General features: G+C 38.3%; 1 protein-coding gene across 1 annotated transcript in view; it reads left to right on the top strand.

Annotated features, from left to right (window-relative positions):
* The window catches only part of TXNRD2 (thioredoxin reductase 2), a 38999-nt gene that overhangs the window by 7333 nt on the left and 17753 nt on the right, over nt 1–13913 (top strand). Inside the window, exons 9-11 of the mRNA XM_067307358.1 lie at nt 4869–4888; nt 5292–5383; nt 7763–7937. Coding sequence (XP_067163459.1) covers nt 4869–4888; nt 5292–5383; nt 7763–7937 — 287 coding nt within the window. The remainder of the gene's footprint in view (nt 1–4868; nt 4889–5291; nt 5384–7762; nt 7938–13913) is intronic.

Raw genomic sequence — 13913 nt, 5'->3', positions numbered from 1 at the left:
TTTCTCCAAAAATGTATATGTATATACATATCTCTACGACAAATTGTGTGGCTGGTGGGTACAGAACTGTCAGTCCTGCAGTTATTCATATAAAGGAATTTTTTAAAAAGAAGGAAAACCGTTAGCCAACAAACCTAGGAGTCGTAAGAGACCCCTGGATATATAAACACTATGAAGAAATTCTCACTACTGAAGTGAAGGATCCTGGCAGAGTGAGTTAGAAAAGATGCTTTGAAATTTGTTCAGAATGAGTGAGAGACTGAGCAGGTGTGAAAAAGGTTAGGTTCTGCTTTCTAAACTTTTCTGTTAGATACTGACAAAGCCCAAGAACCATCTAGTCTGTAGGAGAAATTGTGAATAATGTGCTGATGATGTTATGAACGGGTGCCAATTGGCATCTATTTTTCATCTAAAGATAAAAAAGAACAAACATATGCCCAAATTACAGAAATTATCATTCTGCTCCCTATGAGTCTCCAGCAGATGTTTGTTTATGGGCAGAGTGTGGTTTTTTTGCAGTGCTTCCCAGGAGCTATAGGCTAAAAGAGGGGAAGATCGTCCATTTACAGATAAAACAGGTTTCCTAATGCTGGGATAATTTGTCTCCTAGTTTGTTAAATTGTTTGCCAAACATAAAGCCCAGACTGGCAGATTTTAATCTCTTCAGCTTAACCTGTTCGCTGTATACTTCCAGAAGTTGAAAGTTTTTATTACAGGATAAATAGATTTGGGGGGGGGGGGTGAAAAAACATCTGTTAAACTGACTGCCATCTCTGGGGCTCACCCAGCAGCAGCCCACGTCTCTGCTTTTTGGAAGTTTAAAAGGATCTCTCTTGGAATTGGGAGATGGTGCAAATTAGTTTAGGGTGAGGTATAGGCCAAAAACCAGAGTTTCACCTAGTGTTCTGTTCTGCTGGCCTAGCATTTGGAAAAAAAAAAAAAAAAAAAAAAAAGGCAAGATTGCCAAGTGTTGGACTTGTTTCTCTCTTGGCAGTATTGTGAAATAATAACTTTCCTAGGGGTATATGGCAAGTCAGTGGCAAGGCCAAAAAGAAGCCAGATTTCCTGTCTGTAGAGTACATTATACCTCTTAACATTGTTTTTCAGCTGCTATGCATGCTCACATATAAAATATTTTAAATTTTTAAGACTCTTGTTGTCTTTCTATGAACAACGTCTCTGTCCTTTTAAGCCTGTAAACCAGTAGATTTTCTAGGGGCAGGGTGGAGGGGAGAGTCATTGCTTTTTAAATTTATTATATTTTAAATTGAGAATACCTCCTTCTGAAAAGTTTCCAATGCATATGACACTTATGTTAGCCTTTGGTTTGTGTGTGTTTTTCCATGGATTTAAGGGTTTATGTTAAATATATTTTTGTGAAGCACCATACCTGTGCATGCTACTTTAGCCAGGAATCAGGCAAAAAAAGCCGAATACAAAACAGTATGGGGTGTTTGTTAGAGCATAGGTTGCTGTCTCAAATGTATTCCTTACTGTGATCTGACTACTCTGAATTTTCACCTGTTCAGAGTATGTTTTGCAAAAATAGTTTTGTTTTGTTGCTTAGAGCTGTTGAGTTAATTGAGGAACAGCTGTTGTAGGAGGAGGCCTTTATTTAATGGATTATTTCCATGCAACTGTTCTCTCTGCTGGCATTATCATCTGTGATGCTAAAACTCACGTTCTTCAAAGCAGTCAAATGAGGTTGGTTATCGGTAAAAGGTGCAGTGACTTTGCTAAACAGGGGGAGACCATTGCTTATGCTCCCAACTTCAAATTACCCATGAAAACCCTGTGATTACATGGGTTTCTGATTTAAGTAAATATCTGAAGAAAATAGAAGTTTGAAAACATGAACACTAGCATTCCAAAAAGCAATTTGCAAACTGTGCTTCTTCCATCCCCCAAAAAGTCCAAGGGTTTTTTTGGGGGGGGGGGATTTTTTTTTTTTTTTTTAAGCTTTTGGGTATGGCAATATGAGAGACATCTATTTAAAACAAACAAACAACACCCCCCCCACACACAAAACAATCCCCCCATATCAAACTTTTTTCTTTTTTTTTAAGATGAAAGTTCTTTAGAAAGCATGCACTGCCGTAAGTTTAAAAAAAAAAAAAAAACAGGGTCAGAAAAAGCCTAACATTCTACACTGTCTTCATAGTAACAGGGGAATTTTAATCCCTAATCATGTTTCTTTTTTCTTTTTTTTTTTCTGATTCAAAAACTGGATGTATACCTCATTGCAAGTGTACACAAATATTACATGGAGTGAATCTCCAAAATGAGATTTTAACAGATTTGCACAAGGCATGAGCAGCAAAGGCATGCGAGTGCAGCCTGTCCGGCAGCCGAGAGCCAGTGACTGACCGGCTGGTTAGACCCATGCTGAGCTGCAGGACGGTGACTGAGTGCGCTGCCTTTCGTGTAGCCGGCAGACGTATTGGGGTAGGAGACAGTTGAGGATACTGTAGGAGAGGACCGCTGCAGAGTAGAGTGCATGTGGGGACAGACGTAGAAACTGCTGTGCAGCAGAATTGATGCTCATCATGAATTAAAAGTGTTGATGGGCAGCTTTAGTGGTATTCTTGGTTGAGAGGATGTGAACTATGGGGAGAGGTGGGAACTGGAGTTTTATTCAAGATCCAAAGTGGGCGTCTTTAGTAAATAGTAGTCTAGGTAAATCTGTTAAACGGATTTTCTATAACCGTGAAGTACATAAAATTTTGAAGACAGGAAGGGCAAATATTTGATATTTGTATAAATAAAATGATGAAAAAGCAGGTGATTATAAAACAAAATTAAATTTAGCAGTGAGTAAAATCTAAAAGTTCTTATATGTGGATCTGTAATCTAATTGTTTGGAAGGTTAAGAATTTAAAACCTGCTTAACTTTTGCTTGTATTAAGTTTTCTTAAAAATCAAAAAAACTGTTTACTAATTAGTAAGGTACCTGTAGAGCTTATGAGATATACTTAAGTTCAGGCAAGACTGCTGCGATGTCTATATATTTATATGTTGTCTACTATCTCAGAGGAGAGGAAAGGGAAAAAGGGTGGCTTAGCATTAAAAAAAAAAAAAAGAAGAAGAAGAAAAGAAAAAAAAATCCACCCCAAATCCCTGTGTTATGCCTGCTGATATACAATATTTTTTTGTTGCTGTAAGCGCATGGTCTGAATTTTAACTTCCAGGTTGGGCAACTAATGCGCATTTTCAAAGAAGGTTAGCATGTCAGTCATTTACTTAAAGTTTGTCACGAGGGTTATGCATACTTGATGAAGGGATGCTGAAGTGCTCGGTGCTGTACTGCTTGGGAAACAAATAGAAGCATAAAGCTCTTTAAGTCTCTTCCACTAGGTAGTCTACTTTTGTAAAGTGTTTTTTGGGGGGGACCAGGGTGCTTAGATTTTTTTGTTTGTTTTTTGTTTTGTTAAGATAAATCTTGCTCTGATGCCCTGAGCTCACTTGTTATGCAATGCTGGACAGTTGAAAGTTCCAGTCTCTTAACAAGATTCATTAGCATTGCTTCAGATAATAACTTTAGTAACATTTCTGTCACCTAGCTCTTGCCGAGTAGCTGATTTCCAATTGCTCCAGCAGTGACCTATAGCATTAATCTAACAAATTACACTATTATTTTCTGTAGGGATTGGTACTGTCTTTAGAATTGTCCATTCTAACATCACCTTACTTCTTCCAAAGAACCAGAGAGTTAATTTAACTAGGTCATCCATATCTTAGTTTTCTCTGTCTTGGGATTTGTCTTTTAATGTACAGTATTCTCCGGATATTTGACAGGTGGCTGTCTGTATATCCCTTTTAAGTGAGAGGATTTAAGTTACTTATATTTTGAACAGCTTGGATCTGCCTGAATATTCATTCATTTGCTACTGCAATGGCAGCAGGAGAACTTCTTGAGGATATTTGTTCTCTAGAAGTGATCTTTGAGTAGCACAGTCATAACTGAAGGATGAAGTATTTCATTCCATGAAGAGGACTTAGTATGTTGTGAAACAGTCAAGTTTGTCATTCTGCATTCCCCATGTGGCTTGGAAGAGCTGAGGGTAATTAATAGCCAAACTGGCAGGAGGATCTTCCTTGAAGATGCAACCCACCCAGTTGCCATCCCAAATTCTTAAATTTGGGTGCCAAATGTCTCCCAGGTCAGTAATGATATTTCTGCATCCAAGACACAGCACGACGTTTCTGTCATTCTGGTCATGTTTAGGACTCCCTTGAGCATGGTTCTGGGTAAGGTTTCTGGGGAGAAATGGTCTTGGACCAGAAAACTCCCAGAGCTTCCCATTTTATTGCCATTCTGTTTTGTTATACTGACTGCCTGGAAGACAGTGGTGCTGGGAGGCCCTGTAAAGACCAGGCATCTATTGCAGTAGGCACTGAGGGGGGGAAAAAAAGTGTCAGTTGCCATTCCAGTTCTTCCAATTGAGGTATATCTTAGAGCACAAGTGAAATATATTTTGCTTCATTTGCTTGGCCTTTAAGAAATACTTGTGATGCATCTTAACCTTGCTAGTTGCTCTGACTTTTTTATGTCTTGCTTCAGCTTGTCTTTCAGAATGTGTATTTAAATGTCCCTTTGCAATGTAAAAGTAATTCCATATTTCTTGTAAGCCCGTTTACTTTTTATTCTGTTAATAAAATAAGCTTGAATGAAATCTGACACATTAGACTGTTTTCTTTGTTGGGATTGATAAGCCATATTCTTTTTTCACATCTAACAACAGCAGATCCACTGCTCAAACCTGTAATCTTGTAACCATACATACTTCAGAAAATAACTTGTCAGTTGTGCAAAAATATGCACAAGCTCATTCCATTGCTTTATTCTTTCTTTTTTTTTTATATGACAGGTTGGTTGTTGGAGCCAGTTGTATCCTTTGAAAAGCTGTAGTGATTTATGATTCTAAGCAGCGTAGTTGTCTTTTTTTTTTTTTTTTTTTTTTTTTTAATAAAAGCTTCATTTTCTGAATTCCTTTGCTCATGCCCTGTACTTAAGTTGGTAATATACAGTAATAGTTTTCTGTTTGGTATCATCGTGGGAATTCAGGTCAGCTGAGGATGAATTCTGAGGGCTTTAAAAAACAATCCTGTCTATGAGGAAGGTATTCTAAGGCTATGGATCTTTATTGAATAGACAACAGAAGCATGCTGAAGGTGTTGTCTTCATGAGGAGAACTTGATTTCTCTAGGAAGAAAGCCCACTTGTGAACTGCCTTTATTTCTGTTGCATTTATATGAAGTTGTTTATAATTCTTTAACTGATATTTCACCAGATGTTTCACTTGAGTGTGCTGGTTTTCTAACAGGCATTGGATTGGATACTACAGTCATGATGAGAAGTATTCCACTTCGTGGGTTTGATCAAGTGAGTACAAAACATGTTACATCTCCACATATATATGAAATATAACAAAAGATATGTTTGGTAATTGTTGTCTCCTAAAGACAAAGTGGCATTGTCTTCTCCAAACACTTGTTGGTAGGTGCTTTCTGAAGAGTAACCAAATAAATGTTAGTTCTTGTTTTGCTGTTGTATCTATCTCTTGATCTTGTCTTCAGAAAACTAGATCCCCCCCCATCCCCGCAATGCTTGAAAGGCCAGGAGGCAGGGGAGAGATTTGGCTCATCCCCCTGTGAAAAGCATTAGATGATCTCTTTAAAATAACCTAGACTTTCTAAGAATTACAAATAATGATTTTTCAAATAAAGTATTGCACTTAACATGAAGTAGTTCCATGTGGGGTTCATTATGATGAATGAAAATAAAACACTAAACAGAAAGTTTGTAGTAACATAGGAACTGGAAATCTTGACCTTATTGCTTTCAAAAAAGGCAGACAGTGGCAGTCCTAAAAAGTGGAAAAAATATATGGTGATTTCAGTGGACTATCAACCCTAAGCTGGAGAAAATTATAAGCAAAATCACTCAGGCAAAGAAGTTAAGACAGAAAAAATGTATTTGAAAATTGAGAAAATTTTAGAGGTGTTTATTAAAAGGCCAAATAGTCATGATTGTGCTGACAAAACAGAAAACATGGCCTGATAGTCCCCTTGGTTCCTAAATCTGTAGGCAGAGTACTTTTACGTGTGACTGTAGATTTTTCCATTGTTGCACGATTTGGTGCTATCACCACTTTGAAGGAAAAGTTTCAGTAGTGTCCTTACAACAGTGAGAGAGACCTGGGTTTTCATTCATGTCTGGGCTGAACCTTTTTCTTTGATGTTTCCAAGAAATTTCTTCTTGGGCAAATAATCTTGGAAAATTTCAGCTTCAAGAGTGAAGCCTTTGTCAAGTTAATCGCTTGAAAACAGTGTTCCCAGAATGGAAACCAATGCATGTTGACTTAATTATTCCTGATATCATGAATCAGGATTTTTTTAATGCTTAATTGCAATAGTGCAAAACATTTACGGGCCGAAGGTGAAGAAAGTGATAAAGCTGTGGGCTTGTTCTTAAGAACCGCTTTGCACACTGACTGTAGGAGAACTGTTTTTAAAGTGTAACAGCACAGCGTATGCTTTCTTAGTCAGTTTAAGAAAGGTGCTCCCAAACTCCTGTTTTGAGGAGGGAGCACTGCTGATGGCAGCAGCAGTGACAGGTACCACTGTGGGTAGTGACAGCTTCTGGTTGCATGCCAGCCACTGCCACTTTGAAGTGGCTTCCTTAAAACTGGTGGTATGCGTACTGGAGTTTGTGAAACACTGTGCAAGAATGTGTCAGAGATTTACTCTGATCTTTGAAGAAATCTACACCTGTAACAGCATGAGATCTAAGCAAGCAGGGAATAGTGTATTAAGAGTGTTTGTGGTGCTTCATAAAACACTTAAAGTAGGGCTTTCTCCAAGAACTTGCAGGCAGGAAGAGCACATTGGAAAGCTCTAAGTTAAGAGCGAATAGAGATAAAATAATTATATTCAGTCTGTAACCACACAAAGTCTAATGGAAAATGATTAGTGAGATATCGTGTTTCAGAAGAGAAATAATGCTATTGCTTTCATATTACTTAATCACAACTTTGAAAATAAAGTTTTGTAAGCCAACAGCTTGCCTGTAGTTCTTTTGTGTGAGTGGTTTTCTGATAATAGCCTTTAAGTAATAAACATATCCTGTGACAAAGTGCAACCTGAATTACTACAATCGGGAGCAATGACATCTTTGGATAAACCTGTCAATGCAACATTTCACTACTTGACTGTGGTGTGGCATTATTTCAAACAGGCTCTTAGGACAAAAGCGTTACTTCCTTTCGTAGTAGAACTTTCCAGGAAACCTTAGTGAATCGTAGTCTTTGCAGTGGAATGACAGGTGTTGTGGCAAAGGGAAATATTTTTCTTCCTTAGCTTTAGGAAAGTGTTTAATTCCCTTCAAGCTGCCAGAAAATGGTAATTATAGCAACGTTAAATTGAATTTGCTCTAGATGCTGTTTTTGTATAAGCATCAAATTATGTAAAAGCAACCTTGTTGCTCATCTGATATTTTACCTTTTTGAAAATAATTTGAATGTTCCTAGAATACAGGTATCTCTTTAGCAAGGGTGGAGTTGCAGGTCTCACATACATAGTGGCTCAACAAATCACAATGTGTTAGCAATGCAACAGTAACTAAGTGACACAGAATGTTTGAAATGCAAGATGCATTTGCTGGATTTGCATTAAGCCAGCTGAAGGAGAGTTTTGCATTAAAAAGACCATATATCTAAGTTTAAACAAATGTTTTTTGTTTTTTTTTTTCCCTACTCAACAGCAAATGTCATCTTTAGTAACTGAGCACATGGAATCTTATGGCACAAAATTTTTAAAGAAATGTATCCCAACCAAAGTTGAAAAACTGGAGAGCAACAAATTACAAGTCACCTGGCAAAATACTGACTTGGGCACAGAAGAAACAGATTCCTTTGACACCGTGATGTGGGCAGTAGGTAAACTTGATTATTTTAATGTTTATATGCAATGCTTGCTATTTTGAAAATGAAGTCCCCTCATTTATTGCATGGGGCCAAACAGCGGCCTGGGGCCTGTTCTTTTCTAAGATTAAGCCACCTAAGCATTGGGGGGTCTTTTGTGGATTTTTTTTTTGTTTTTAATTCATATCTTCCATGCCTCACTGGTTCACTTACAGTCTAAAAACACATGAAAGTTACAGTGAATGAAACAAATCCATGGTAATTACTTATGCATGAGCTGCAATAAATGAGAGACATTTTACTCTCCCTCACATTTACTAGAGGATGAGAGCACAAACACCAGCAACTCCTGTGGTGCAGTCAATGTTCTCTAAGTCCACGCTCTGACTTACTCATTTAGCTATTCACTAAAAATTTCTATTACCCTGTTTAAGAAGGCTACCATTTCTTCTAGGAATTTCTAAACTGTGCCAGTTAAGTTCGTTACTACAGCTGCAGTGCTCTGTCATCCAGTTCAGAGAAAGAGGAGCAATTATTTCTAAAAATCCAAGCTCATCACAGGGAACCTGGCAGCTTGGAGGCATTTGAACTCAATTTAGGATCCTCCACATACCTCAGTTCTTGAGGGTTCTGAGATGTGATGCCTAAATCAGAGTAAATCAGTAAAAGCATTTTGTGGAACTAGCTATAAGGATAATCACCAGAAACAGGAATTAAATCTATTTTCTAACTCCTCTGATTCAAGTGCTACTTCTCGTAAGGTTTAACACAGAGTGATATATGGTACAAGGCTCCAGCCCGCAGAAAAGAAAATACTCTTTCTGCATTGCCTCCCCAGGCTGCTCATTTGCTGCTGTTATCAGTCAACTGTCAGCTCCTGCATTGCTTCAGATAGACCACAAGCCCATTGGAATAGGAGGCCTCTTGTCTTCTGTGCTTATAAAGTTCTGTGAATATTTGGAGTTCTAGATAAATAATGAATGGCTAAAGGCAGTAGTGATATTTGGCCAACAGATGGCATCTACCAAACCAAGTAAATATGCTTAAATTTGCTGCCCAAGAAATCTGTTTTGATACTGAAGAACAATCAGTTTTACCAGCAGCTTTAGAAACTGATTTGTAATTATTACATTTATATGTTTGTTTTTTTTTCCCTCTGGCACTACTGTTTCATAGAAGCAGGGTAAGCATCACTGTTTCGCCTGGGGAGGATGAACAAAAAGATCTTTTTGAATTCTTGAGGTCACAGAATGGATCCATGACAGGAAATAGGAACACCTCATTTGCAGCATTTTGCGTTTTGCCCAGTGGACTAAATCTATAGTCCTGTTGTTCCTTTCCCCTGATTAAGTCAACCTTCTATCTTCCTAATACCCCAAACAGAGAGCAGGCTGTGTGTTTTGACCAACCTTTGCTTTGGATTACTGTGATTAATTTTCTCTTAGAAGTGTAATGGGTTTTTATAAATTGTAGAAACAGCTTTTAATAATGGGTCACACTCATCATAACCAAAGACACTAGTGCTTGCCTAGAGCAAAAAAGGCTATGCTATCTGGAGCTCTGACAATCAAAAAACTGTAGAAAAATATTCATGGGGTGAGATGACTTCAAGTTCTTCAGAACTGTGGGTTTCTAAATGTGGTACCTGATTTTCCTCAAACTTTCCAGTAAAAGTGTACTCTGATGTGGAGTCACACTGTAAAATTTCAAGTCAATTTGTTTACTTTTGTCAAAGATGGAAGTAAGAGCTGTTAAATTGAAATAATACAAAAAAATCTTGTTTTAACTCTAATTATAATAAGGTTGAATGATATACTGTTGCGAGTCTGTTGTAATGTGACTCCTTGCACTGCTTTGATGTGCAAAAGAGCACATTATAATTTTTGTCATAGACTTGAGTTAACCTCCATATCTAGAAACTGCAAAATGAAAGGTTTGAGGTGGGTTTTTTTTTTCTCCCAGTGTTCAAATTTGTGCTCCACCCTTAAGAATTAAACACATTAACAGTTAAAGCCGGTTAACTGATGTGCAGTCCACATGATTCATTGTTTTTCTCTGTATCAACACACCCACACCAGGTGTCTCAGATAATAGACTGGGAAACTTGGTAGTGTTGAGGATTTCCTGTCTGCAGATGTGCCAATTACAATGCTGATTGAAGAAAGTCAGCTTGTAGAATTAGTTAGAAAGCAGCCACTATTGTTAACTAATTGTAGTCTGCGTTGGAATAGATATTTCCTTGATTTTTGTAAATGCATCGTGGCATTTTAGTAGGATTTTAGTAGGATTAATAGGATTTTATGAATAATGTTAAAATTGTTTACTGACAGTGCAACAGAGTTACATTTAAAGGTTTCAATCCAAACCCTTTGTAGTTAGCTCTCAGAGGAGGTCTGTGTCACCTTGCTGAGTGACTATGCTCTATTGCCTTCCGGATCACTGAAACAGATCTTTCTTGATATTTATTTGATTTTTGTCTGTCTTGTCCTTTAATGGTCTTGCCTTTTATTAGTGCTGTCTTCTGCTTGTGTGAGAAATATCCTAGATTGAGAAGCTTTTGAGAATTTTTTGCAAAGTGTGAAAACAATAAACTTTTAATATTAATATAGTATTCCCTGTGCTCTTTAACGGCTCAAAAAAACTTTCCATGATAGGCACCTGATGTACCTGAGCTACAAAACAATGGTAAGTCTATGCATGCACAGACTGAGTACAGAGCCTTCATCCAAAGAAAAGGGTAGAGTTTCACACCTTATAAATAGATGCAACCGCTGATCTGTGAGGCAAAATTGCAGGAGATCAAGCTTTATATACAGGGATTGCCTCACCTATCAGAGGGCTGAAACCTGTGGAATGAATGTTGCAGCTGCAACACAGCTAATGTGTAACAGGAACTGACAAGTAGTATTTCCATTTGAAATTGCAGTAGACGACAAAACATTACTGTTGTAACTGGAATTTGTCCAGGTAATTCACAGAGTCCTTGAAAAAATATTTAATTACCTCATATCTGATTGGGTCTTGCTGTGTGGAGGAGCAACACTGAATTTGTGATTAAACCATGCAGGTGTTTATAAAATATCCTAAATTAATTTGACAGAGAAAGTGGGATAGTGTGCTAGTAAATTCTTAATTAAAAGAGCCATGAGCAGCAGCAGATTTAAAGTTTGGCTTTATAAAAGAGAGTTGTCTCCCTGATGAGAGCAGTGGAACAACCATTCTCAAATTCCTTTGCATTCGCAGGCTTAGAGGAAGCCACTGGGCCTTTGAAATAATATCATCTTTGCTGTAAAAAGAAATTATGCGTTTAGCCCTATGCAAAGCTGACAGGGTATCAGGTGTTGCACATCCTATGCTATTAAGAACATTGCCTTTTGTGTCAGACTGGATGCCTGGCAGATTTAATTTGTAGTGCAGTAAAATAAGGTCATCGTTGTTCAATATCAAGAAAGGGTTAAGTATTTCACAATTTTTGTACTAGTTTTCTTCAAATCTTACAACCAAATCAGTTTGGATTAACTAAGAAAACAGAAATTTTGCTTGGAGATTTTCTTTGAGAAGTCCCATATGGTGGAATATTGCTGTGATCTCCTGTGAGTACAACTCTGCCAGCCCCTAGAGAAAGGGGATAGCCTTTAGATTCCTCTTTGCGAGCAAATTTTGCCATCCAGTTTTTAACCTTTGGACTGTTCAGTAGAAAATAATGCACCTTGTTTGATCTCAGGAAACTGTTAGTGCTAATGTGATTTGGTTTGCTTAGACTCTGGGTCTTTGCTCTGAACTCCCCTTATGTCTCTTTCTCATTATTTTTAATTCATGACTATCTTAGTAAGGTGTGGTTTCTGGATTCCTAATGAAAATTGTCGCTCTGATTACATCAGCCAGTGCTTTTAGCTTTTCTTTCTTCTTCTTTTTTTCTTCCTAGTGTCTTGTTTTAATGACATTCAGACAGATTTAAACAACACTATTTTTAATGTTCCAGTAATTTGTTTGCTTTTAGAGGGGCTTGGATGGTACGTGTTGTTTCTGTCCTTTGTTTAACCCACCCACAAACTTTGAAAATAACTCTTGTTTTATTCTACTTGTATCACCAACTCATGGTTACCAAAATCACCAACTCATGGTTACCAAAATCACTCCTTCGTGTTGAGGAAAAGCTAACTGTTAGGCTGAGCCTCCAATATGCACAAGAGAATATTTTGGAATTTGAACCATCAGATGACATTAATTTGATACACAATAGCTGGCCCCTAACTTCAAACCTAGAGATTGGTATAAATAAATAAAAAACTGACTGGTGGAAAATGCTGCAAAGTAATTTCATGAGACCAGTAAAAGTAATGTGATGTTTTCTGCAGAATACATGATCCGTTCACCCATAAGTGTATAGGAGGTTGAAGCCAATGACCACATTTGATAGTGGATCATGGGTATTGGTTTTTGACACTGCAGAAACAGCCATTAAGGACATACAAAACCTTTGGTTACAGCAAGCTTAACATGGGAGAATTAATGTAAAGAGAAATGTAGCATCCTTCTCAGAAAGTGTTTCTAGCCCACTTTACCTTGCAAAGGACCTTGAAAACAAAACAACTACAACTGTTAGAAGTCTGTCCCGCACTGTAAGGTTTTTGTTTGGTTATGCAGCATTTGGAGCTGCTCTTCTCTCTTCTGGTTCCAGTGGGACCAAAGTGACAGCGCCTTGGCTTTTTGTCTGCGGATGCAAATAACTTCTGATATACAGTGGATGGTGATGCCTGGGTGATTACTGCTTGCACCAGGGCAGCCACAAGCTCCCTGCGGAGACACCTCTTCTGAATAATCAGTATAACTAATCAGTGCTACGAGAAACAGCACAGCCTCGAGAAACAGCACAGCCTTGCAGACTTAGCAAAGAGCCGGTTACTGCCCTGGCACTGACTAAGGGTCAGATCTTTTTACAAATTGTGGCAGGCATGCTGAGAGTCTATCAGTAATGGATGAAATGTTCAAAAACATCCTTGTAGCCTTGGTGCACACTTCTATCAATGGTGTAAGGCTTCTGAATGTGACTTTATTTATTTATTTATTTTTACTTTTGTTAATCCTACAGTAGTCAATATTTTTTCTAACCTGAACATTAGTTATACTGAATTGGTCCTCGTGGCTGTTATCAGCTGGCTGAGTTTTTGTGAACGGCTTGTGGGTTTTCAGGAGGGATTTGGAGGAGGAAAAGGTAGTGGTCATGAAACCGATTTGAGAGTGTGTTAGACACCCAGAATGAGATGGGAGAGAGTACCAACACGATGGGAAAACAGATGAGATTTTGATCAAGGTCAACCTGAGATCACAGATTGGGTAGAGGGGATGAAGTGATGGATTGAAATGCAAATGTCTAGGGAAGACATGGAGAAGACCGCTGGGCTTAGGTTTTATGCTGGAAGAACCACCCTGCAGAATCTTCACAGAGGCCTTTTGGCTGCAGGCGTTGATGTGCCTGGTAATGAAATGCTTGGCTGACTCTGGTTGGGATTTTTCAAATGCTAGGGAGTAAACAGACCACTCCAGTTTCTGTGATTAAGAAGCTGCAAAAGACCCATTATAAAAGCTCTACAGACTGCTGTCAGCTGTGCCTTTATCACCCTGGGAAATCTTACTGTACGCAGGAGTATGCTATCCCTGGTTTACTGCTGCTACATATTTACTTGACTATGCCAATTCCTATGGTTTCTTCTCATTTTAGCTGCTTCGGTCTCACTGATGTAGGTCCTGCACCCAAAGTCTCGTTGGTCACAGCAGCCTGGAGCTGCCCCTGCCTAACTGTGTGGAAGCCTGATTCCTAGAACCGCTCAGCAGATGGTAGGACAGAGTTGCCACGTTACAGTATGACCGATCTGGTGCGTTTTTGAGATACGTGCTTTAACCAGTCTCTTGTTGCTCTCTGTAGCTAGGCTGGCTGATGGCCTCCTCAGTAAGCCATGTTGCTAGATTTTACAAAACCAGGTCAAAACG

Source organism: Apteryx mantelli, chromosome 17 (genome assembly GCF_036417845.1).
Source record: "Apteryx mantelli isolate bAptMan1 chromosome 17, bAptMan1.hap1, whole genome shotgun sequence".
Taxonomy (NCBI): Eukaryota; Metazoa; Chordata; class Aves; order Apterygiformes; family Apterygidae; genus Apteryx; species Apteryx mantelli.
The sequence above is the reverse complement of the archived record's forward strand: the minus strand, read 5'-3'. Positions and strand labels throughout refer to the sequence as shown.